General features: G+C 56.0%; 11 protein-coding genes across 11 annotated transcripts; 6 read left to right on the forward strand and 5 right to left on the reverse strand.

Moving 5' to 3' along the window:
- Positions 1-214: 214 nt before the first annotated feature.
- POSPLADRAFT_1145755 (hypothetical protein) lies at positions 215-5626 on the reverse strand (the record flags this gene model as incomplete). The annotated part of the gene is made up of 20 exons (XM_024485837.1): positions 215-870; positions 923-981; positions 1101-1421; positions 1584-1621; positions 1740-1782; positions 1823-1859; positions 1951-2227; positions 2254-2447; positions 2643-2644; positions 2718-2886; positions 3454-3532; positions 3842-3872; positions 4123-4352; positions 4639-4712; positions 4835-4851; positions 4911-4971; positions 5030-5055; positions 5184-5245; positions 5351-5517; positions 5575-5626. The coding sequence occupies 20 exons, from the start codon at positions 5624-5626 to the stop codon at positions 215-217; spliced, it is 2595 nt and encodes an 864-aa protein (XP_024337964.1).
- A 61-nt stretch (positions 5627-5687) lies between these two features.
- Positions 5688-6448, forward strand: POSPLADRAFT_1040378 (hypothetical protein). The gene is made up of 4 exons (XM_024477732.1): positions 5688-5912; positions 5970-6044; positions 6110-6342; positions 6412-6448. The coding sequence occupies exons 1-2, from the start codon at positions 5692-5694 to the stop codon at positions 6013-6015; spliced, it is 267 nt and encodes an 88-aa protein (XP_024337965.1). The 5' UTR covers positions 5688-5691; the 3' UTR covers positions 6016-6044; positions 6110-6342; positions 6412-6448.
- Positions 6449-6544: 96 nt separating this feature from the next.
- Positions 6545-7698, reverse strand: POSPLADRAFT_1040379 (hypothetical protein). The gene is made up of 4 exons (XM_024477733.1): positions 7642-7698; positions 7178-7338; positions 7032-7125; positions 6545-6977 (listed from the first exon to the last, which is right to left on the reverse strand). Exons 1-4 carry the CDS (start codon positions 7672-7674, stop codon positions 6726-6728), a joined length of 540 nt encoding a protein of 179 aa, XP_024337966.1. The 5' UTR covers positions 7675-7698; the 3' UTR covers positions 6545-6725.
- A 650-nt stretch (positions 7699-8348) lies between these two features.
- POSPLADRAFT_1058102 (hypothetical protein) lies at positions 8349-9494 on the forward strand (the record flags this gene model as incomplete). Its single annotated transcript, XM_024480996.1, has 8 exons — positions 8349-8438; positions 8485-8552; positions 8604-8643; positions 8700-8961; positions 9025-9039; positions 9093-9217; positions 9352-9405; positions 9459-9494. 8 exons carry the CDS (start codon positions 8349-8351, stop codon positions 9492-9494), a joined length of 690 nt encoding a protein of 229 aa, XP_024337967.1.
- A 324-nt stretch (positions 9495-9818) lies between these two features.
- On the forward strand, positions 9819-10632 carry POSPLADRAFT_1146674 (hypothetical protein; the record flags this gene model as incomplete). Its single annotated transcript, XM_024485967.1, has 3 exons — positions 9819-9941; positions 9996-10449; positions 10499-10632. The coding sequence occupies 3 exons, from the start codon at positions 9819-9821 to the stop codon at positions 10630-10632; spliced, it is 711 nt and encodes a 236-aa protein (XP_024337968.1).
- Positions 10633-11549: 917 nt separating this feature from the next.
- Positions 11550-12389, forward strand: POSPLADRAFT_1146612 (hypothetical protein; the record flags this gene model as incomplete). Its single annotated transcript, XM_024485956.1, has 3 exons — positions 11550-11822; positions 11865-12137; positions 12192-12389. Coding segments are annotated over 3 exons (744 nt in total), but the record flags the coding sequence as incomplete, so codon positions are not given.
- A 1353-nt stretch (positions 12390-13742) lies between these two features.
- Positions 13743-14699, forward strand: POSPLADRAFT_1170892 (hypothetical protein). The gene is made up of 2 exons (XM_024488110.1): positions 13743-13934; positions 14070-14699. Exons 1-2 carry the CDS (start codon positions 13785-13787, stop codon positions 14634-14636), a joined length of 717 nt encoding a protein of 238 aa, XP_024337970.1. The 5' UTR covers positions 13743-13784; the 3' UTR covers positions 14637-14699.
- Positions 14700-15071: 372 nt separating this feature from the next.
- Positions 15072-16656, reverse strand: POSPLADRAFT_1040384 (hypothetical protein). Its single transcript, XM_024477734.1, has 8 exons — positions 16532-16656; positions 16431-16469; positions 16305-16376; positions 15848-16004; positions 15667-15795; positions 15567-15602; positions 15426-15507; positions 15072-15336 (listed from the first exon to the last, which is right to left on the reverse strand). Exons 3-8 carry the CDS (start codon positions 16309-16311, stop codon positions 15172-15174), a joined length of 576 nt encoding a protein of 191 aa, XP_024337971.1. The 5' UTR covers positions 16312-16376; positions 16431-16469; positions 16532-16656; the 3' UTR covers positions 15072-15171.
- Positions 16657-16946: 290 nt separating this feature from the next.
- Positions 16947-17668, reverse strand: POSPLADRAFT_1058106 (hypothetical protein; the record flags this gene model as incomplete). Its single annotated transcript, XM_024480997.1, has 4 exons — positions 16947-17003; positions 17056-17085; positions 17308-17348; positions 17410-17668. 4 exons carry the CDS (start codon positions 17666-17668, stop codon positions 16947-16949), a joined length of 387 nt encoding a protein of 128 aa, XP_024337972.1.
- A 102-nt stretch (positions 17669-17770) lies between these two features.
- On the forward strand, positions 17771-19134 carry POSPLADRAFT_1146149 (hypothetical protein; the record flags this gene model as incomplete). The annotated part of the gene is made up of 6 exons (XM_024485887.1): positions 17771-17903; positions 18084-18116; positions 18171-18227; positions 18279-18784; positions 18846-19019; positions 19072-19134. 6 exons carry the CDS (start codon positions 17771-17773, stop codon positions 19132-19134), a joined length of 966 nt encoding a protein of 321 aa, XP_024337973.1.
- Positions 19135-19673: 539 nt separating this feature from the next.
- POSPLADRAFT_1074855 (hypothetical protein) lies at positions 19674-21063 on the reverse strand (the record flags this gene model as incomplete). Its single annotated transcript, XM_024482750.1, has 5 exons — positions 20807-21063; positions 20416-20750; positions 20191-20352; positions 19920-20129; positions 19674-19835 (listed from the first exon to the last, which is right to left on the reverse strand). Exons 1-5 carry the CDS (start codon positions 20979-20981, stop codon positions 19674-19676), a joined length of 1044 nt encoding a protein of 347 aa, XP_024337974.1. The 5' UTR covers positions 20982-21063.
- Between the last annotated feature and the right edge of the window lie 1614 nt (positions 21064-22677).

A 22677-nucleotide genomic window follows, 5' to 3' on the forward strand; every position in this document is an offset into this window, starting at 1 on the left:
TCGCCGTCTTCCTCTTCTTCCTCGCGTGCGGCTTCTGCTCCCGCCGCCTCTCCCTCGAGCTCCGCCACCGCCTCGGCCTCCCTGTCCCCGCCCTCTCCGCCCCGCCCACCCCTCCCCCGCTCCTCGACGTATACCCCGCCTCCCCGCACCACACACTCCCCGCAAAGTGGGCCGACATCATGGTGAGCCCCCGCGCATACACGCGCCCCCGTGCTCACCCCTGCGCGCGCAGCCCCTCTCCCTCACCTACGTCCGCGCCCCGCCGTCCGCCCCACGGCCGCCCTCGCCGCCCTCTCCGCCGCCGCGCCTCCCGCTCCACCTCCGCGTCCTCGACTGCATCCCCATCCTCTCCCTCCTCCTCGTCGTGCGCACCATGCGCCGCCCCGGCGCCGTCCCCCCCGAGGCCTTCTCCGCCTTCGCCGACGTCGGCGCGCCCCTCGCACCCCCGCCGCCCGTGCGCGCCGCGCGCGTCGCCGTGCTCGTCGCCATGCCCGCCGGTGCTGCCGCGCCGCCGCTCGCGGGACGCGCCGAGGGGGCGCTCACCACCTCGGCGGGCAAGGACCGTGCGTGCGCGGACACCCCGGGCCCGGAGGGCGGCGCTGGCCTCGGCGAGTACGTGCTCGGCACGGTCGAGGTGCCCTGGGCGGGCACGGACGTGCGGTGAGACGGCCGTGCGCTGCGGCACGCGTGTATGCGCTACTCCGGCTCGTGTACAGTCCTTAATGTGCTGGTGGCGTCGGGACATCCATGAACGACACGTCTCCCGGGTTTTACCACATATCAGAGCATCCCCGGGACAGACAGTTGGCAGAGGCGGCTGGCGTGTCTGCAGCTTTGCCTCCTCCTGACACACAGATCCGGGTCTGGCCGCTGCAGGTAGTGAGAGCCAAGGCAATACCAGCACACAGCACAGCGCACACACGTGTATTCGAATAGATTGTAACACTACCAGGCGATCCTGTCAATGTGATGTATGAGATACTGCTGGTCCGTGACAAACGCTTGATACATGTAGCAGCTAATTGACCCACCATTATGTGCGATCATGTAAGCATGAGGAATCTGTTCATTTTGCGGCTTCGTCTTTTGCGTGCGTTCACGCCAGGCCCTCCACGCGCTCCTCGGACGTTGACGCTGCGGCCTTCTCTGGCCCCGCGCGCGCCTCAGACGCTGGTGCAGCCGCGACGAGTCCTGCCCCGAGCGCGTCGCCCGGGTGCGCGCCCATGTCGCCGAAGCTGCGGCTGCGGCTGCGGTCGAGGTCGAGGTCGAGGTCGAGGTTGAGGTTGCGGCTGAGGTCGAGGTCGAGGTTGAGGTCGAGGTTGAGGTTGAGGTCGAGGTTGTCGGGCCCGCAGACCCGCGCGGGGTCACGCACGGCGTGGCGCAGGTCGAGCATGAAGCGCGACAGCAGGATCGCGGCGAGCCTGTGTGAGGGGCGCGCGGCGCATGTGAGATCGGTGCATGGGCGGGACGCGAGCGGGTGTGGGAGAGGGCGGGCGCGTGAGGAGGGGCGCGTGAGGAGGGGCGCGTGAGGAGGGGCGCGTGAGGAGGGGCGCGTGAGGAGGGACGGGGAACGGGGGACGCACGCAGAGAGGTCAGCGATGTTCATGGTGTTGCCGATGGCCTGCGCGCGGGCGGTGGGGGTGGCGGCGCACAGCGCACAGCGGACAGCGGACAGCGGACAGCGAGCGGCGCACAGTGAGCAGAGAGGTGGAGAGACATGCACGGCGGGAGGGACGCACGAGGTTGCATGCGAGCGAGAACGCGTTGAAGCCGACGACGGCGCTGCGCGTGGGGGTTGCATAACCAGGGCGTCGGCACGCACGACGGGACACCGCACGCGGCCGCGGACAGGACAGAGACTGGCGAGAAGTGCAGCGTGCCTGCGTCCGGAGGGGGCGGACTCGGGGTCAGCGCGTGGGAGCGGGAAGCATGAAGCGGGGGTGGGCGCACCATCGCGGAGGAGCAGCCGTGAGAGGTCGGCGCGGATACGCGCGCGGGCGGCGGAGCGGTAGACGTGCAGCGTGCGCTTCCAGGTGAAGAGTAGCACGAGGAGCTCGTTTAGGATGTTGAACGCGCGCGCGGAGTCGTGATTGCGACGGCTGTTTACGTTCACGATAGTGAGTGCACGGAGGGGGGAGGCCGGACGAGGGACGGGACTCAGTGGTGGTGTGGCTGCAGAGGGCCGGCGCGACCACGAAGAGAGAGGGCTGTCAGTGTAGGTCTCCGGCTGGAAATCGTAGGACTAGGACGCACTCCGCACTGGAAGACGACCGGCGCGGCGCCAGGGTTCGTCGAGAAATACTGGGGCGGAGGGCAGGTCATGAGCGCGTACGAGGCTGCGGAGAGCACGAGGACACCTACCAGTGTTGTACAGGGGAGGATGAGCCCAAGCATGAGTATAAGGATGAAGAGGTTGAGATTATGCGCCCAGAGGGCGTAGACGCGCACTGCGGAGATGACTGTGTCACAGAGACCACAAACTTGAGAGCGTGGACAGCGCAGGATGTGGAGAAGACGGACGTGTGTTTGTGATCAGGCCTATGCAGGATAAGATCGTCACCAGCCAGAAGAGGGCCGTGCAGCTAAGCTTCTTTTCAGCATACGAGTATGAGTGGCACACACCATAATGATATCCCACCCACCTCTAGACATGAGGGTCAAGACAATTGATAGCCTTTCGAAGTAAACGTACACCAGTGATCGAGGCACTCACCTACATGCTCCAGCCGTGCGCGAGCAAGATATACGCGGAGATCACAGCGACCCTGTTCGCCAGACTCGCGTAGCGGTTCACGAAGAACAGTATAGACGACGTCGTCAGCTCCCGATCCCAGTACTCTTGGACTTCAGTGTGCAGAGTCAAACAGTACTCGTAGAACACCAGGCCTGTGACGCGAGCGTCAAGGTTGCGGCCAATCATAGCACAAGCCTTGGAGTGACAGGATCTGACCTGTTACTGCCACATTGATGCAGCTCTTTGCATAGGGCACATAGGGCACGGCGTGACTGGCACATCAAATTCGAGGTGAGCAAGAGGTAAGCGCAACAGGACTTGACGACCGACATACGCGTCCGTGTACGTGACGAGCTCAGACCGCGACGTACCGCGCATGCTAGGTAGAATGCAGGGTAAAGGATCAGCACCCGGGGCCCCATTCGAATTCTGCAGTATTAGCGATCTCGACAAATGCATGACGCCTCGCCGTCGATAAGTGTTTTAGCATCGAGGAAAAGGCGCCTTGTACAGCCGCATCACGATGGCAGTACACGATTCCCCCCATAGTCGAGGTTTGCGCATAGACTAGAAGCAAGAAGCACTGGGTGAGAAGCAGTAAGCGGTGTGCCCTCATGACTGTCCTTCCGGAGGAGTACGGGATAGCTTGCATACAACAAGTTGGCAGTATTGAGTTCTCCAAGTATGATAGTATTTGTGCTAGCACGCCAAGCACAGACTGCGGACGCCGAGATTGTGCAGCCAGGAGCCTTCGGGAACGGGGACCACAAATGGAGGAACCGACCAAGGGAGAGGAATCTAGGCGGAACCCGAGAATCGCTAATCATCACCAAAAAGGCTAACTTGAATAGCCTACTGTCAGCATGCTCAGTATGCGGTCAAGGTAAGTTGCTGTCCAAGGTCGGGCTTTGGCGATTGGACGCCCGGCCCTCAGACCCCAGGTCCAAAGCTCTCAACGACGATGAAGGTGGTGCTATGCAAAAGGCATGGCTGCTTGTAGTACACCTGAGCGTCAACGTTGAGTGTAGTAGCCAGCGCTGAAGGTACGTCAAAATTGCTAGGACACTGCAAGCAACTGAAGGTGATCCACTATGCATGGATACGCACCATCCACCGGGTACGTTGGTATGCACTTGGACTACGACGGGACGAAGTAGACGAGCCTTGCTTGCAAATAGTTCCAGTTATCGGCCCAGTGCGCCATGTGTCTGAACTGACTGGTCATCTCGGGTCTATGTCGTTGGCTCGAAGTACCGCAATACCGAAAGATATTATATTTCTTGCACGATTCCACGGCACACAAAGAGGCTGTTCCCTTGGATAATGTATTGAAGCATTTGGACACGTATAAACGGACTAGCGACATACCTTTCTATGTCACTCTTCACTCTTCCCAACCAATACCCAGTCCATCAGGCGCACTGCCTTCTGACCGCTCATTCCGGAATACAAGGTCGTCTTGAGGCTGCATAGTCGACAGTTCCATATCGCTAGCCCACATTGTGCCCCCAGTCTTGTCCATACTGTCTGCGGTCCGACGAAGATCGAGCATGAACCGGGAGAGCAATATTGTTCCGAGGCTATACATGGCGACGACGTTAGAAAGCACGAAATTTATCTGGAGTAAAGGATTGTTACGCTGATATATCAGCAATGTTGATAGTGTAGTAGTCAGCCTGCAGAAAGGTGCAATGGAGATGAAAACGGATGCCGATACGCAGACTATGTCCACGCACAATACCAAGCAGCAGAGAAGCACTGCCAAAAGCAGCGACGGCGCTGTCCATATATCAGTGCATTGTCCAAGACTCCCGCTCCGCAACAAATCTCACACGAAAATGAATGTGCCTAAGCGTCGCCAAGTGAGTAGAAACACAGATGCATGCTATGATAGTGACACTCACCATCTCGCAGTACCAAATATGTAAGATTTGCTTGCACGTGTTCTTTGACAGCAGCTCTCCAGACTCGTACGGTTCTTGACCATGTTAAAAGGACAACAAGCACATCGTCAAGAATGTTGATGATACGGCCCAGCCAGACAGCTGACCCTGTCTCTGGTTTCAGGTTTATACCGCTACAAGGGGACCTCCAACTCACCTAATTCTCCAGGCAACCTATTGTCATGTAGATTCAGGTGAGCATACAGTGGCCATGATGGTGGATACTACCTCACCCATATACATAGTCCAGTGAACATTCATGGTCCATAAGTCCGGGTACAGTTTGTACCCTAGCTGTTTCATACTGTGGACAGGTTTGAGTACATGAACCACAAGATTAGCAGGAACTTACCAGTGTCGTTATCGGGAGTGCTAATCCTAGCAAGGCAATCAGAGCAAATAGCCACGCGTTGCGCGACCATAAAGCGTAGATTCTGCTCGCTGAAATCACTTCGCAGATGCAATGAGTGGTATATGATGATAACGGGCAGGATAAGAACGCTCACGAGACATTGTAACAAGTCCTGCACAAGACGTCATTATCAACAGCCACTCCAAACCAGTACACCTAGAACATGACGTTCAGCAAGACAGAACAGATCAGTCGGTGTATCCAACCTCTACCGGACCACGATGAGCTCAGTAACACAGCCACCCATGATGATTCACTTACTGTCACGGCGTGCTGACTTAGTGCTTCCACTCCAAGAACAGTGACCCTGTTCGCGAGGCATACATAGCGATTAAAAAAGAAGAGAACATTCGATCTTGTAGCCTTGCGCCTCCAGAAGAGCCGTATCTCGGTCTCGAGAGTGACGCAATATTCATAGACAACTAAAGCTAGGACTCATAAGATGAGCTAAGCTAAAGAAACAGACAATACCGCATTCAACACACTCGTCATCATGTAGGTTGCAGCCCTTCCGACGATCAACGTGGGTATGATCATAATTGGACAAATGATAGGATTACTTGCCTATTCCTGTTGAACGGATGTTGGCTCTCCATGATTGAATGTGCGACCTTGTGGTCACGTCAATGAGTACCGTCGCACTATTATATACGCCCTCAGGAGACATCACAGGTATGTCAGATCCGAAATTGACAGAATCTCCACGACGGCGCCTAGGCGAGAGCGCAGCTATGATGGACGTCCTGTGGCGCCAAATCGTGTTGCGTCAGGAAGGCTTGTACGCCGCTTCTATGGCTATGGCAAGTCAGTCTTTACAGTGCTTCTATCGTTGCGATCGTAAGTATGCAACCATTAACCTAGTGGATCATGAAATGCATACGAGTGTTCCTTTCAGTAGGCGACTGCGCCTATATGCATGCTCCTAACGATCATGACTTGGCCGTCACCTCATCAACTGATGGTACATCAACGACATTAGACAGATGGTAGTGAAGTGCTTTCATTGAAGGTGTCACGCACATGTGCCCGAGCGGTGGGCTATGAAAGAGTGGGCGTCTCTGGACATCAAAATCGTCCCGGTCTGTCCAATTAAAAAAAAAAGAGCGGCCAAGCGGCCAGCATTGAATATTGAAGTTGAGAACGACCCAGCAGGCTTGCAGCTTCCTAGACCTGGAGGCCCGATGACCTGAACACCGGGTCAAAACACAGCGCACGATCTACAGTTCACGCTGCACATCTACACGAGCTTCAAACTGTTCAAATTAAAAGAGTTGTGAACCCCCATCCAAGTACGCAACATTCTGGAATACGGAGGTACGTACCCCGAATCCCGCTGCGGCCGACTCGCGGTAAGACAAGTGTAGCTAATCGTATACGTGAAGGTGGAGTTGTGAACCCTTGAAAATCTCAACCAGTCCAGTGACGCCCAGAGCAGTACTCCAAATGCATATATGGTATGTACACTACCTTCCATAGAATCCATCCATACACGTACAAAACCACTATAAAGAACATTACCTACCATCGTTATTTACCGGCAGAGTGAGACTGTGCGCCACGCACAACGCACAACGACCAAACCGAAGAATGGACTAATGGACAAACGGACACCCAATACACGCGTGCGCAGGCGTACTCATTCGCCCTTGCCCTCCATCACTCGCCCAACGAGCTCACCAGCCCACTGTTCGAAGCCCTCCTGATCCATCACGCCATGCGAGTCGAAGAACGTGTTGAACCCCCGCTCACCCAGCGCACGTCCCCGGCCAAGTAGCGACTTGCCTCCTGACGTTGAGCGCACGCACGTGAGGCCCAACTTGTACGCGGGTGGCGAGCTTGGCGTGGAAGGCTTGCTAGTTGATGTGATCGTTATCCGTTCCGTCACAATCTGCGGAATCGCGGTCGGTCAATGCAACGAACTTAAGGGGATGGGCCGACATACACGCTTGTCAAATGTCTTCCGCTTCCCGACGAACACCACGTTACCCTCGACGAAGAATGCATACAGTGTTTGGATTGTTGTCAGCAGGATATACCTTTCGTCCAACATGATGAGCTCCGACCATAGACAAAAAAGCATGTACATACAGGATGAGGCCTGCCCATATGACAGGTTTGCTTTTCTCGAATTCCACCTTGTAGCCATACAGTGCTGTTCCTCCCGCTACGAAAACGCTTGCCCACCCGAGGGCCAGTCGTACGTCTGTATGTGTATATATTTGCTTGAAGAGCTCGGGTCGTGACAGAAACTGTGAGCGCAGGGGAATGTCAGTAAAGCACAGGTTGGGATATGATGTACGTCGACTGTGCATGTGCGGATCTACCATCAAGTGGCCGATCGCGGAAAGGAAAGCGTATTCTAATGCACAGGAAAGTAACGAGCACGGAGGCTGTGCGTCATCAAGTCGGGGCGCGCAAACACATATTGCACCACGGATTTACGGCCGTCCTCGGTCGTAACATCCCTGATGAACAGTATCGACGAACAACTGCTTCATACGCACGCGACCGGTGAAATACGCGCAAATCACGCGAAGAGACGCAGCACTCACCCTCTTCAGTGCATCATCGCATGCATGCTTCATCTCCGATACACTCGCGTTGTTCACCTTCACCACCTCGCGCCCCTCCGGTGAGGGCTGGAGGGCGCGTGCCAGAACACTATCGCCGTTCGACGTCGGTGAGCCATCTCGCTCCGGGGTCGAGCTCGAAGACGATGGGTGTGCTACGTGCTCGCCATTCTCTGCTTTAGGCTTGCGACTTCGCGGTGCCATGAGTGCGTGTGGTGCAGATGGCTAGTGCTGTGCAGCTTTTAGGTATCGGAATCGTGGGCGAAGGGTGGTCGTGCCGCACGAGATTGTCAGAGTTCAGAGATATGACCTGAAACACAGGAATTCGAGATTGATACAGAGACCAAAGATGAGGAGTAAAGGTATACACAGGTCGCGTGTAGGATGGCTGGAGGAGTGCGGTGGAGAGGACGAAGAGGGACGGCGTCCGCAAATGGCGCGTTTGGCGTGTGATGCCGTTCAGGGATGCGCTGGCCATGATCCAAGTCATTGTCCGCATTCGGTTCGGTTCGATGCAGGCTGCACCAGAGCCGATCCTGCTATTCTAAGGTCACCCGGTATGGACAGTTGGATTCCACAGGTTACGTAGCTGGCTGGTGGCCATCGTCGTCTTGTGTCAGAACTTGCCCCAGAACTACATACCGAGTGACAGTCGACGTATCCACCAAACAACTTGATCTTAGACCATCATGGCCTGGAAGTGCACAGGAGCGACGAATGAAGCCTTAATCAAGAACATGGCAGGACATGGGCTCATCAACTCAGAACGCGTGCAGGCGGTAAGTATGAGGGGCCAGAGTGTGCGGCACTGCTGAGGAAATACAGGCGATGAGCAAAGTAGACAGGGCGCACTACGTCCGTAGCAAAGCAAGCGCATATGAAGACTCTCCGCAGTAAGCAGTCTGGTCTCCCGTATAGAATGCGTGCACCTCACGACCGGCAAGAGTGATTGGGCATGGCGCGACAATCTCTGCGCCCCACATGGTGCGTCTCGCGCAGAACGTGGTGTCCTTAGGTATTCACTGACCGACATCTACCAGCACGCCCATGCACTTGAGAACCTCCTCCCCTTCCTCCAACCCGGCTCACGCGTTCTCGACGTCGGCTCTGGATCTGGGTACCTTGCCGCCGTCTTGCACTACCTCGTCACTGACACCGACACGGGTGTAACTGGCACTGTCGTTGGCATCGACCACATCCCGGAGCTTGTGGAGTGGTCTGTCGACAATCTGCGCCGTGACAATCTTGGCGCCGAGGTGGACAGCGAGCTGATCAAAATGGTCGTGGGTGATGGCAGAGCAGGTAAGTCGGTGTCATCGTTCGTCTTCAGTAAGGATTAATACGCCGACCGTGCGCTGCTCGCAGGCTATCCCCCTTCAGGTCAGTGTGTTGCTAGTCGTCAGCTATCGAGAAGTTATGGTTGAGCCTCGCAGCACCTTTCGACGCGATCCATGTAGGTGCCGCTGCACCCATGGTGCCTGAGCTCCTCATCAATCAACTCAAATCCCCTGGGCGTATGTTCATTCCTGTGGGGACAGGCATGCAGCAAGTTATCCAGGTAAGTGGCGTGCAATACTATAAATTCGGTCTACCCTGTCAGCTTGTGGCAACGCCCAACATATCCTGGGCTGCCCCTGAAGCTGAAGCTTGATGCTCTCGCCTTGGGGATGGCAAGACTGAATTGATTTCAAGGTTGATAAAGACGCCGACGGGAACGTCACACAGAAGGAACTGTTCAACGTCGTAGTGAGTTGTCCTGCACCTGTGACATTCGCTCCTCGCTCATACAGGCACCGTAGTATGTGCCTCTGACCGACCGCGATAAGCAGTTCTGAGTCCAGTGAGCACAGGAACGAAGGGAATGCTGGTGTACGAGCGGTAGAACATCGACACATGTAATAATAACAGTAGCATTTGCCATGTACGCATAGTATAAAGAAAGAGGCTTAGGCGTTTCCCGCAGACTCGACGCAGCCCGATTCGATCCGTGATCGGTTCGCAAGGCGCGTCGAACGGTTGACACGCGCCTGCTCGTACGATCGTGCGCGCGCTTGTGGCTGCTTCCTTACAGTTAAAAGGCCACAGCGCGAGGGTAATCTCCTCACGCTCTCTTGTTACCAACTTCTCCGCGTCTTCTGCTGTGCCTGCGAGAGGACGACATGGTATCGGCAAAGGCGAAAACGGCGAAGGCATCCGAGAGCGGATGGTTCGTGAAATGGGTTCTCCGGGGAGCATGGCTGGCACTCTTCGCTGCAGTGTGTGGCTGGCTTGACACGATCAAGGTGCGTCAGCGGACACATGCGCATGCCCGGATTGCATTGCTCAATGAATGACAGGATCGGTGGTACGTCTTCACGCCCGAGAGCCTGCACGAGCTCGCGCAGGCGGCCATCGCGGCTGCGCCTGCACCCAACGACACGGCCTTCATGGCCCAGTACATCGTAGACAACCTCACCGCGACATACCCGTCCGACGTGATTGCACTCAACACGAACGCCTCCGAATGGGTGCTCAGCAACGCGGGCGGCGCCATGGGCGCGATGTACGTCATCCACGCGAGCGTCACCGAGTACCTGATTGTGTTCGGCACGCCGCTGGGCACGGAGGGGCACACGGGGATGCACACCGCAGACGACTACTTCAACATCCTCGTCGGCGAGCAGTGGGCTTTCAACCCGCCGCAGCTCGAAATGGAGGTGTACCGCCCCGGGAGCGTGCACCACCTCCCGCGTGGGAAGGTGAAGCAATACAAGATGCACGAGGGCTGCTTTGCGCTGGAGTATGCGAGAGGTACGTCGACATCCACCCGGTACCGTGCACGCGTTCTGACGCACTACAGGCTGGATCCCATTGATGATGCCATTCGGGCTCATGGACGTGTTTTCTTCGACGCTTGATTATTGGTCGCTGTATCACACAGTCAGGATATCGGCGCGCGAGATGCTCAAGAACATACTGATAGGCAAGATCTAGAGTTACGAGGATGATTATTAATACCCTACGAGGTCTCATGGCAATGCAAAAAGTATGATATTCCAGCCTGTTCGTCGTGAAGGTGCCGGATCTCAGGGCCGATGGCGCACGCCTTCAACAGCTAGCCTGACGTACCAGATCCAGCTGTGCGAACAGTAAGTTGCATGTCCGTTGCCCAAGGTGCCAATGCAGTGTGACCATTTCCAATTCACGTCCTCCACTATGGTCGTGAGTTGATCATACATTAATGTTGTTCGGGTCTCGGCAAGCATATTTGAATTGTTCTCGAGCGCCACCGAAGTAGGCACACACCAATGCCGGCAAGACGCTTGATATCTCACATGGCTGGGATCCTGAGCCGCATGTTGCCGAAGCTCGGTCATGCTGGTGCATAGTCGTGAAGAGGAATCTCGACGATAAATTCGACGAAAGAGGACAAGGAGGTCTTGGGACATAGTACCGGAGGCTAAAGGACTGGGCCTACGCTCCCAGAACCAATGTCTGAACATACCGGCTCATTTACATAATGCGACGCATCCGAGCCATCATGATGACTGATACAACTTAAAGAGTTCAGCTTGGTCAGCCAGGGAGAGACGATTCTGTAATTCTGCGCACTGCAGATTTACGCTAAGCTGACATGTCTAGGGTGTATCGCTGGCAAGCGCTCTCCAACCCATAATGATGTTGACGTCACTACCGCGGCCCGTCTGGCACATAACAGGCGAGGCGATAGTCAATCCCGATGATACCCATCATCTCTGCTCTGAGCACCCCACTGCGCCTGTGTCGTGATTATAGACACATATTCGCTCGAAGTCTGTCTCTCAAGATGTCGCCGCCAGAGAAAAAGTCCAGGTCCGCGGGCTACACGCTCTACTACGTTCGTCATCTCGATAACTGAGCGACTGGCACTCGTGAGCTCACGCTTGCAACAGTGGCCAGGGATTCCCGGCCGCGGAGAGTACATCCGCCTCGCCTTCGAATACGCTGGACACCCTTACACAGAGATGTCGGACGCGGGGAAACTGCTCCCGACCATCACCAACGCGAGCAAAGTCGGGCATCCGCCCCACTTCGCGCCGCCCGCACTCGAGCTGCCCTCGGGGCGCATGCTCTCGCAGACGGCGGTGATCCTGAACCACATCGCGCCCAAGCTCGGGCTTGCCGGCGCGCTGGGCAGCACGGTCGTGAAGAGCGACCTCAGCGAGGCGGAGCGCGAGAAGGCGGAGGAGGAGCGCAGCACGGTGAGCCAGCTCGTCTGCACCGCGCTCGACGTGAACAACGAGGCGCACGACGTGCACCACCCCATCGCGGTCTCGAAGTATTACGACGACCAGAAGGCGGCGGCGCGCGAGCGCGCGGCCGACTTCCGCGCGAACCGCATCCCCAAGTTCCTGACGCACTTCGAGAACGTGCTCACGAGCAACCCGGCGACGAAGGAGGGCGAGCAGGCGTACCTGGTCGGAAAGCAGACGACCACTGCGGACCTGGTCCTCTTCCATGTGAGCACCCTTCGTACTAGCTGCCCGGCGGGTACTGACAGCGCCGCTGTACAGGTGTTGGATGGGCTCCTCTTCGCGTTTCCAGAGCGTATGGGCGTGCTCGAGGAGAGTGGGAAGCATAAGCATGTATTCGCGCTGCACCAGCGCGTGCAGGGAGAGAAGGGCATCAAAGAGTACATCGCGAGCGGGCGCAGGCAGCCGTTCAGCGACGGGCTGTTCAGGTATTACAAGGAGCTTGATGCGAAAGAATAAGGTGTTTAATCCATTGAGGGGGGGATCAGTAGCATAATGCAAAGAATGCGAATATCACCAAAACGTCTTGTATATAGTCGCAGTCGCAGTAGCTTTGCGGACTGTCGCAGGGGACAGACACGAAGCGCCCAACACTTGATCTCGGCCACCACACCCTGTTAGCCAAACCCAGCCCTGCTAAGCAGCCTCTATGGCTACACCAACCAGGATATATTGACTTGCATACACCGCTAAGTCATCCAACTGTGACCAGCAGCGACCTTGTGCCAATGCCACCCAAGCACATCGCCATCATTGGTGGCGGTCTGACAGGCTTGTCGTCCGCCTTCCACCTGTCCAGGCGATTCCCCAGCTCGCGTATTACTCTCGTTGAGAAGGCCCAACGACTAGGTGGGTGGGTGCACAGCGAGCGCGTCCAGGTGAACTTGGGCGGGGCATCGAGCGCGAGTATGCTGCTTGAATCGGGCCCAAGGACGTTGAGACCGAACAGTTTGGCCGTGCTAGAGCTGGTGAGTGTCTTTCCTTTGATTGGGTATTTGTCGGCTTTCCAGTTGCTCATGTTTTCACGGACTGATCATATATGTTGGCTACTTCCGATGTAAAGTAACGTCAGTGGCGCTGTTGTTCCATAGCCAGGGTTCTTTCATGTGGTCTGCAAGCCTTTCAACGATTGTTCAAGGACTTCGGACACACAGCGAGAGCCCTGTGTATGAGAACGTCTCGTGCTCATGACTCGCTACCTCCTACGAGAGGCCAGCCTTTTCTTGGCCGACGGCCGGTTGCCTCGTACAAACCCAAGCCTGCATGGGCTCAATACGTTAACGCCTGTATCCTCACCAGTATATGATTGTTTCTTGATCCGCAGATCAATTTGCTAGGCTTGTCCTCTTCGGTCATCACTGTCCCTCGGTCTGCCCCCGCCGCCCGCAACCGTTTCCTGCACCTTCCGGGCAGCACTGGTCTCATCCGCATCCCGTCGTCCCTTCCTGCGCTTCTGATCTCGCCGCTCGCGAGGATCCTTATCCCAGCGGTATTCAGGGATGTGATCCGGGGCAGCAATAGAGCAGGTTCGTCTCCTCTTCAGGCCGAGCGCCCTCCTTGTATTGATCATATACTTATATTGTCGCAGTAACCGCGTCAGACGACGAGTCCGTCGACTCGTTCCTCTCCCGTCGCTTCGGACCTGGATTCGCGCGCACGTTTGGAAGCGCCTTGGTGCATGGCATATATGCGACGGACTCGCGAGTGCTCAGCATGCGGGCTGCCTTCCCGTCACTTCTCGACCTCGAAGCGCGGGGCAGGGGAAGCGTCGTACGGGGCGCAATCTCGAGCATGTTTCATGAGCACTCGGGCGGGGAACGAAATGAGGAATATGAGGTAGGAAATGTCGCAGATATGATGCAGGGCGTGAGCGTGTACTCGTTCAGGGATGGCATGGGCGCACTTGTCGGTGCTTTGAAGGCAGCGCTCGAGCGCGCGGAGAACGTCCAGATCATCCAGGACGCTAAAGTGTCGCAAGTGTCAAGCAACGACGGCGGGTTTAAGGTACGTGCGGCTGCGATTCACTTTCATGTCAAACGACGCTCACTCTCACAGCTCGTGACGGAATGTGGTCTATCCATCGAGTCTTCACATCTCGTTTCGGCGATCCCTCTCCGCGCCCTGGACACCTTGCTGCAGACACTCCCATCAACCACCCGGCCGCCCCTGCCACATCTCGCATCCAATCTCTCCTCATCCGTCGCCGTCGTCAATCTGGTTTTCGCTTCCCCTCCTGGTGCACCTGCTCTACATCCGCCGGGATTCGGCTTTCTCATCCCGCGCCCGGCCGGCGGCGACTACCATGCGCACGGGGACAACCCGATGGGGATCCTGGGCACCGTGTTCGACTCGTGTGCGGTGGGCGCGCAGGACGCGGGCGCGCCCATCACGAAGATGACCGTGATGCTGGGCGGCCCGTATGGCATGCCGGACAGCGACGACCCCGCGTTCCTCGACAGGTTGCTGCGCGAGCTCGCACGACAGCTGGCGGGGCCGCCTTTGCCGCGGCCTCTCCTCGTGCGCGTGCATCGCCATACGGCGTGCATTCCGACGCCGGCGGTGGGCCACGAGGCGCGCATGGCTGAGCTCAGGGGAGCGGTGGGGAAGTACTGGGGCGCATGTGCAGAGGTCGTGGGTGCGGAGGTGGGGGGCGTGAGTGTGGGCGCGTGCATAGAGATGGGCAGGAGTGTTGGCAGGGAGTGGTGAATCAGACTACTTCGTGTAGTGGACTGTCCCTGCACTCTGTACGGAATACAGACTGTCAAACTCACAGTACGTGATACACATCTCAAGTACAACAAGACACGTAGGTTAACACCTGCGCCTTTTCGCTTGTTCCACGGAGAAGGAGAGACCGGCACTCAGAAGCTCACTCCCTCTACATGTTTCTCCGAGAACAGCGGGGGTGGCTACCTGCGAACATGCGTCTCGAACGCGTCGTCTTTCAGTGTCGTCACAAAATGCATGTGCGACCTGCCCGCCGCAGCTGGCATGTTCCTCAGGGCACCTTTCAATTCGTCATACTGTTTCAGGTAAACCAAGTGCACATGTTGCACAGTTATTGCAACAGCTCACCGTACTAGATTAGCCTGCTTACGATAAGCCACATACAATCTCGCTTGGGCCTTCAGCGCTTCAGCCTCAATCTCCACTGGTCTCTCGGACGATCTGTAAATTTCCGATTCCCACTGGCTGGTGAAATACAAAGCAGAACAACAGCAGTGCGTCCATTCCCGTCGTGTCACGACCCTACCCTTTTCAGGTAAGCCCTCAGGGCAGCCGCCGGATCGCTCGGCACTGGCATGGGCGTGAACACAAATTTGCCCTTCTTGTCCCCATCAACCAACGTCCCGAAGCCTAGTTCCTCCAGCTGTTCTATGGTGAGTTGTTGCGGCTCACGTTTGTCCTATGCCGTCGCAGAAGTTGGGGAGAGTCGGTGTCATGTCAGTTTGCACGGCACGGGGGAGGGGAGGGGAGGGGGCATCCACCACTCACCTGAGTTTGCATACCATGGGGCCGTCGAGGCTGCCAGCTGCTCGCTGAGCTAGGCTGGAGTTCATCTGCCGCACGGTCCATTCTGGCACAGTTGTGATGAGCATAAGATGATGCAGCGACCCAGCACGCAGACCCACGCACAAGTAATCGAATTGTCTCGTCGACTCGTAGCCACGCCTGCACAAACGCCACCATCAGCAAAAATTCCGAGGATGTTGATCAGCATTCGCCCAAAATATACCTCATCGGAGCACCAAGACATAGATGCGCCATCGTCATAAGGACGACATAGAATAGCGCTAATGGAGTCTGGGAGGCCCTCATCGAGTGGACACTAAGTAGTCCTTCGTTATAATGGCACGCAAAGAAGCTGTGACATGTTTGTCAGAACGTCTCAGGAGGACATCCCACGGGTCACTTACTGGCCGGCACCTCTGTATACGAAAGAGACGAACTTTGTGAGCGAGCTGCTTGCAGCCCGTAACAAACGCGCAGGCAACCCAAGATCGCCTTTATATGATCTCCGCGCAAGGCACGTCTCTGAGGTAATGCCGCGTTCATAGCTGTGCACGGCTGTGCCTCCCATCATGCATCAATATTTGAAGGCTTACACATGATCTGCCGTGGCTGTTTCACAGCTATTTTCGGTACAGCAAGTACTAGCCTAGGTCCGTCTATCCGAACCGACAAGAACGCTGTTTGACTTGTCCTCATCGATCCACGCCCCGAAGCCTAGTTCCTCCAGCTGTTTCAAGGTGAGCCATTGCGGCTCACGTTTGTCCTATGCCGTCGCAGAGGTTGGGGAAAGTCAGCGCCTTGTCAGTTTGCACGCCAGGGGGAGGGGCGGAGGGGAAGCATTCATCGCTCACCTGGATCTGCATCCCATGGGGCCGTCGAGGCTGCCAGCTGCTCACTGAGCTCCGGAGTCCACCGGCGGCAGCACGATCCATCCTGACACGTCTGTGATGAGCTTGATGCAAAAGAATCAGCACGCGGACCACGTACAAGTAGTCGGATTGTACCGTCGAAGGCTCGTAGCCACCCCTTCGCGGATGCCAACGTTAGAAAATCCCGAGGATGCATATGGGTACTCATGCAAAATATACCTAATCGGAGCACCAAGGCATGGATTCTCCGTCGTCATATGGATGGCACAGAATAGCGCCAATGCCGTTTGGAAGGCCTTCATCGAGCGAACACTACCAGTTCTTCGATTTTACACGGAACGAAGCTGTGCATTGCTTGTCAGAACGTCTCGGGAGGATATCCTGTGGCACTTACTGGCCGGCACCTCTGCGTACGAACAAGGGACAAATTCTTTTGAGCGAGCTGCTTGCAGCCCGCGATAGACGTATAGGCATTAGTATGATCCCAGGATCGCGTTTATATGCTCTGCGCGCAAAGTTGTGCAGTGTTTATGGCTATGCCTTCTATCAATGCTTACACATGATAATCTACTGTGGCTGTCATCCAAAGCTGAAATTCGAACTCGGTGTCACCATCTCCTGTTGTGGTCCGGCGCTACGGGGCGTCCGTCAAATCGTCATGCAACTCTTGTAACTCTGAAATCTTGCGGAGCTGCATATAGGTCAGAGAACAAAACGACAGGTCACTGTAAGCCTGGACTTACCTCGACTTCCCGATTCGGACGCCAAACCACCTACTGACGTCATGTAATCAAAAACCTGTCAGTGTATTCGGTGTCTTCGCGCGCGCACGTCGTAGTCGAGTACTCTCTCCTTTATCCCAAACCACCACTTACTTCTCAATCTCGTACCGCACCACGAGTCCCGAGTGTAACCTGCCGTCTTCCACCTTTTAACAAAATTGACCGGTGGGTGTCGCTTCAAGACGCTATTTGATTGCATAAGACATGCGGCACTTTCGAGTCGGAGATGGGCTGGGATAGTGCCTGTGGGCTGCCTTGGCGGTAGCAATAGTGCGCATGCAAGCGGACAATGACACTAGAAGCGTGACCACCGACGTCGGAGCCAGGTGGGCACAGGCGCCGACGGCGAGCGCTTCGATCGGCCTGAACGCATCTCCACATCGAGGTCGATCACGACGCGCTCGATGACATCGTCCCCGTAATCAATATTGTCGTACGCGTGCAGGGGCTTGCTCATCCATTCCTCATCAGCCACCCGCAAAGGGTCTGCGTTCGCACCTTCCGGCACATAAAGCGCCTCGTGAGTGCATACCCCATGTTCCTCACCCCTCCCCGCATACTCCTGTCCCGCCATCTCACCCGCGCAAGGTCTCCTCCCTCAGTTCGTTCTCTGTCCGTCTCGACTTTTGACCAAAAGCCCCTCTCCCGCCCCACACCGCAAATCGTCTATCGCAGTATGAGCACCAAGGACGTCTCTCACTTGTCCGACATTGGCAAGATGCCGAGCAGCAGCGACGGTTCGTTCAACCGCAAGCCGTCCACCTTCCGCAACTTCATCGAGAAGGGTGGAAAGTTTGAGCCCGAGAAAGGTGAGTTGTTATTTGCGTGTCGTTGTTCACGCGCGAAGGTTATTGCAGGGCGCGCGATTCGTCGTGCCCCTTTGTCGCGGCGTTCTTCGGCTAGTGCGGGCAGCGTCCTGACATACCTTTCCTTAATTCTTCATCATCACCATTGTTACCCTGAATACCAGCTGATCAGCTTCCACACAGGCCGCTACCATCTCTACGTCTCGTATGCCTGCCGTGAGTGTCTGGTTTGAATGGGACCAGCCCGCCGAGATTAACGTCTTATGGCAGCGTGGGCGACTCGCGCCCTGATCATGCGCAAGCTCAAGGATCTCGAAGACTTCATCGGTAGATCTCGCTCACGTACCCCTGCCTGCACCACTGACCAGGGCTCCCCAGATGTCTCCGTCGTCTCCCCGCGGATGGGCTCCGACGGCTGGCCCTTCGCCACCGCGGACGCGTTCCCGGACGCCGACGCGGACCCGCTCTTCGGCGCGCAGCACATCAAGGACCTTTACCTGCGCGTGAACCCCGAGTACGACGGCCGCTTCACCGTGCCCATCCTCTGGGACAAGCACACGGGCGCGATTGTGAACAACGAGAGCTCCGAGATCATCCGCATGTTCAACAGCGCATTCAACGACCTGCTCCCCGGGGATGCGGCCGCGCGCGACTTCTACCCGGGGCCGCTGCGCGCGCAGATCGACGAGGTGAACGGCTGGGTGTACGACACGGTCAACAACGGCGTGTACCGCTCGGGCTTCGCGACGTCGCAGGCGGCGTACGAGACGGCGGTGCGCGCGCTGTTCGACTCGCTCGACCGCCTCGAGGGCATGCTCAAGGGCAAGGAGTACATCGTCGGCGACCAGCTGACCGAGGCAGACATCCGCCTCTTCGTGACCATCGTGCGTACCCCGCCGGCCACGCAGTTGTAGCGCACGAGCACTAACGCCCGCGATGCGTCAGATCCGCTTCGACCCTGTGTACGTCGGGCACTTCAAGTGCAACATCCGCACGATCCGCGACGGGTACCCCGAGCTCCACCGCTGGGTGCGTAAGCTGTACTGGACGGTGCCTGCGTTCAAGGACACGTGCAACTTTGCGCACATCAAAATGCACTACTACTGGTCTCACCCGATGGTGCGTGCGACCAGCCTCGTCGGGGGCGTGCGCGCTGACGTGCCATGCGTAGATCAATCCGCACAGGATCGTTCCCGTTGGGCCCATCCCTGACATTCTGCCTCTCGACCAGTGACTGACGTTCACTTAAGCACGCCCTGTATCCGTATTATCCCATGACTGTACCATATGGCCTACATCGCCGCTGCCAACCATCTTGTACACCATTCCTGTTATGCATTGACTTTTTGCTTGTATCAAGCATCGGTAAGCATCCTGAGGGGTCGAGATGCATCAGCAGTGGCCGAGAATCAATTTCTGCGTCTAGCAGTGTTGTTGGAGAATTCGATTGACTGCTGCGACTGCCACCGGGAGATCATGCAATAGGATGAGAGGATAGCATAGATGACATTCTATGCAGATTACAGAGATAATCAGAGAATCCATACATGCTACAGTGATCTGAGGCGAGGGAAGGGGATGAAGTCTAGTTATGGTTGTTCCAGTTTTGTAGCCTGTTCGGGTATTTTATAAGCTTGAAAGATGGTCGGTCCTGCCGTATTAGCTCTCCTCATAGTCTAAGCGTAAGTCGAGATAGCCAGCCTATACGAGACGAAACCCAGGCCAAGACAATATCCAGGAGGCGACACAGAAGACCAGTCATCACAGATATTGTCAAGAACACAAGAACACGCTGAGAACGAGGGCGCCGAGAACTGCGGGGATGTGCCAGCCAGCAGCGACACGAACACTGGGCCGAGTGCCCGAGTGAGTATTTCTTGTGATACCTGTAGGTGTAGTGCTCTGTGACATGTCGGTCGGGCTGGAGGTCGGCCGCTGTACGAGTGACGTGAGGGTCAGCAAAGCAGGTTATCAAATTGTCCTATCGTTGCTGCAAAAGAGAAATGACCATGGACGCACCGCTGTGGCAGACATGGCCGCGGATCCGAAGGCTGTTGTCAGGGTTGGGGTTGCTGACATGTTGCTCGACGCTGTCGGGATGCTACGTACGAGTAGACCATTGCCTACAGTAGACAATGTTGTGCAGAGCGATGAAGACGGCTCTGGATGAGGAGTCGGTGTGGGGGGATGACCCTGCTTGAACGTCGACGTCCCGTATACACCCATAGGCTAGTCATCCGTCAGATGAGCTCAGCGGGATGTGGGCGAGGATATGATCAAGATGAGTTACCTCGCCAGAATCGCCCATGCATCGTTCAAAGACCCCCGCATCGTAGTTCGCAGGCATGTTCCACGCACAGCCCATGACGTCGTAGATATGCTGGCAGAACGCAGTTGCGTCCGGACCAGCCTTGCAGGCGCGAAAGCAGAACTCAGTATCCGACATGAAGTTCTGCGCAACAGAAGTCAACCATCGAAACCAAAGGAGAGCAGGTGAATCGCGGGCACTACGCACCGTCCATTCGTGCAGCTGCTCGAGCTCGCCGAACGCATTCGAGAAGACAAGCCCTCCGATAGGATTGCCATTGCCGTCTGCACCGTGAGGATCAAGCTCGCCACCAGTATCCCCAGCGGGGATATTCAGGCGCGTGAGGTCGCCCACACCGGTGATCTGGACGTAGTCTGGCGTCTGCACGAAGTGCGCGCCGCTAATGCTGCCGTCAGGAATGACGCGCGTGCCATAGCCGTCCTTGAGACACCATGAGACTTCAATGCGCTCTGTGTCACCAATCGTCGCGTTGGATCCTGAGTAGGGCGGCGCGAAGAGGCAGAAGTCGTCTACCGAATTTACTATGGGCCAGGACTGTGATTCAATGGCATACATTTTGGACGATGGAGGTGCTTACTATATGCGTTTTGACATAACGACGTCTGACTAGAATCAGTGCCGCACTGGTTTGTTCCATACTGCCCGTCCTGAGTGTGGTCCGGGGCATCAGATGGGAGGTAAGTCGCGGTGTATGTCTGGCCTTGAGTGGAGACAACAAGGCTGAGCGAAATGAGTAACGTGAAGGCTAGCATTGCGTAAGGACAGAAGGAAGGAGAGACTGTATTAGAGGCTATAGTTTAGAAACTGTTTTATAAGTGCCCTGCACTATGTCGTGGTTCAGAGTGAAGTTGAACCAGCGACTTTATCCCATATGAACAGGCGCTCGTGGCGCGTGACCCGATCGGTCGAGTTATCACATGAGCCGTCGCCATTTCCCCAGACGTCGATATCGTGCTATTTCTGCTCTAATCTGTGCAAGATCATACACAATATCTCATACTTTGCATATTATCACTACAACAAGATCGGCTCCTGGGTGCATACTTATTACAGAACGCATAACCAGGCCTTAGGGTCCCGAGTTATGACTATGCATTCGCTGCAAGTGTATCTTGGTCAGGGCGTTTTCCAATACAAATACGCTCCGCGAAGACAGCCGAACCTCAAGTGCGGCCCAAGATACAGCATGGTCTTTTTGTAGCTAGAGACTCAGTCTATGCATAAATTTGACCTTCTACGTCAACGCGCTAGGAATATCTCCTGCACTTTTCAGAGCACGATCAAACTACGTGACCTGCCATTTTGGGCTGCCGGTGTGCACCGATCTATCCCGCGGCAGTGCTCTCCCAAAGACCGAGAGTACGGTCGATTGGTCGGATTCGATTGCCGCCCAGGAAGCGCAGAGCTCGGCGAAATGCGAATTTGGCTGACTGGATCACCGACAAGCAGCTACCGGCCGGCGACGGTGCAGCGTGCCTTGTTTGTACATGCTTGGTATGTCTTTAACCTGAGATCATAGTTTACAGCCTGCGGAATTGTTCTGTCACACACACTCGATTTCGCGCAACTACAATTCACAAATGAGATCACCACATGCTCTACCTACACGAGCTATTACGGTATTGTTAGCGTGAAACAAATGAGTAATTTGTCTGACCTGATTATTTCGCCCTTCGCAACCTGTTCCAGGCTCACAATGTAAGTCGAATGCCATGTGCGCAGTGGCCATACACTGCAGCCGAATGCTGTTAGCCCTGCACTAAGCTCAACCCTCGCAACGGAGCGATGCCAAGTAGCATTCCACAGTCAGCTCAGTTTGCTCGAAGTAGTAGCTTTGATATTCATTTTCTCGTCCAGACCCCCCATCTCCCCGTACTACCTTACCACAACCTGACAATGTTACCCTTACATGCACTGCTTAACCCAATACTGGACTCGCCAAACTCGACTTCTCATGATCTCGCAATACCAGTATCAACCCCATGCAATAGCCCTCCCCACCTCCTGGACGACGTTATGGATGTCGAGTTCAATGTATACGTCACCCGCAAGACCTTTGTGGAGGAGCTCCTGCGATATCGTGAAGGTGCTATCATTGAGTATCCACGCACAAGTAGCACTGGCAGCATTGGGCATCTATTCAAGGTTCCAGCAGAGCAGTGGACTAATCCATCAGCCAGCTTTGCATATGCGCAGGGTTCTCCACGAGGCCGCTCACCGAGGACAAAGCCGGTCTTCTGCAATGTGCTACGGGACTCTATAGGGAATATGGTACCTTGTCAGGAGTCTCATTCGACTTGTATGTAGCTGTTTCAATTCAATGTTTTATTTTTGCTTGTCTTCATGTAAGATATGTCAGGTCAGGGGTGCAAAATATGCCCAAGAGCAAGTGATTCACTCTTCGAAAGCTCGCATACATTTGCAACGCGCCAGGATATCAAAAATCGA

This window comes from Postia placenta, assembly GCF_002117355.1.
Source record: "Postia placenta MAD-698-R-SB12 unplaced genomic scaffold POSPLAscaffold_9, whole genome shotgun sequence".
In the NCBI taxonomy this organism is placed as follows: domain Eukaryota; kingdom Fungi; phylum Basidiomycota; class Agaricomycetes; order Polyporales; family Adustoporiaceae; genus Rhodonia; species Rhodonia placenta.

Coding starts and splice junctions, on each gene's coding strand:
- POSPLADRAFT_1040378 (XM_024477732.1), top strand. CDS start 5,692: ATGTGCGACCTTGTGGTCACGTCAATGAGTACCGTCGCACTATTATAT. Junction 5,913..5,969: donor AGTCAGTCTTTACAGTGCTT/CTATCGTTGCGA, acceptor TGAAATGCATAC/GAGTGTTCCTTTCAGTAGGC.
- POSPLADRAFT_1040379 (XM_024477733.1), bottom strand. CDS start 7,674: ATGAAGCATGCATGCGATGATGCACTGAAGAGG. Junction 7,339..7,641: donor GCGATGATGCACTGAAGAGG/GTGAGTGCTGCG, acceptor CTGCGCTCACAG/TTTCTGTCACGACCCGAGCT. Junction 7,126..7,177: donor ATATGGGCAGGCCTCATCCT/GTATGTACATGC, acceptor GTTGGACGAAAG/GTATATCCTGCTGACAACAA.
- POSPLADRAFT_1170892 (XM_024488110.1), top strand. CDS start 13,785: ATGATGCAGGGCGTGAGCGTGTACTCGTTCAGGGATGGCATGGGCGCA. Junction 13,935..14,069: donor GCAACGACGGCGGGTTTAAG/GTACGTGCGGCT, acceptor ACCTTGCTGCAG/ACACTCCCATCAACCACCCG.
- POSPLADRAFT_1040384 (XM_024477734.1), bottom strand. Junction 15,603..15,666: donor TGTCTTGGTGCTCCGATGAG/GTATATTTTGGG, acceptor GCGTTTGTGCAG/GCGTGGCTACGAGTCGACGA. Junction 15,337..15,425: donor CCCATGGTATGCAAACTCAG/GTGAGTGGTGGA, acceptor GCGACGGCATAG/GACAAACGTGAGCCGCAACA.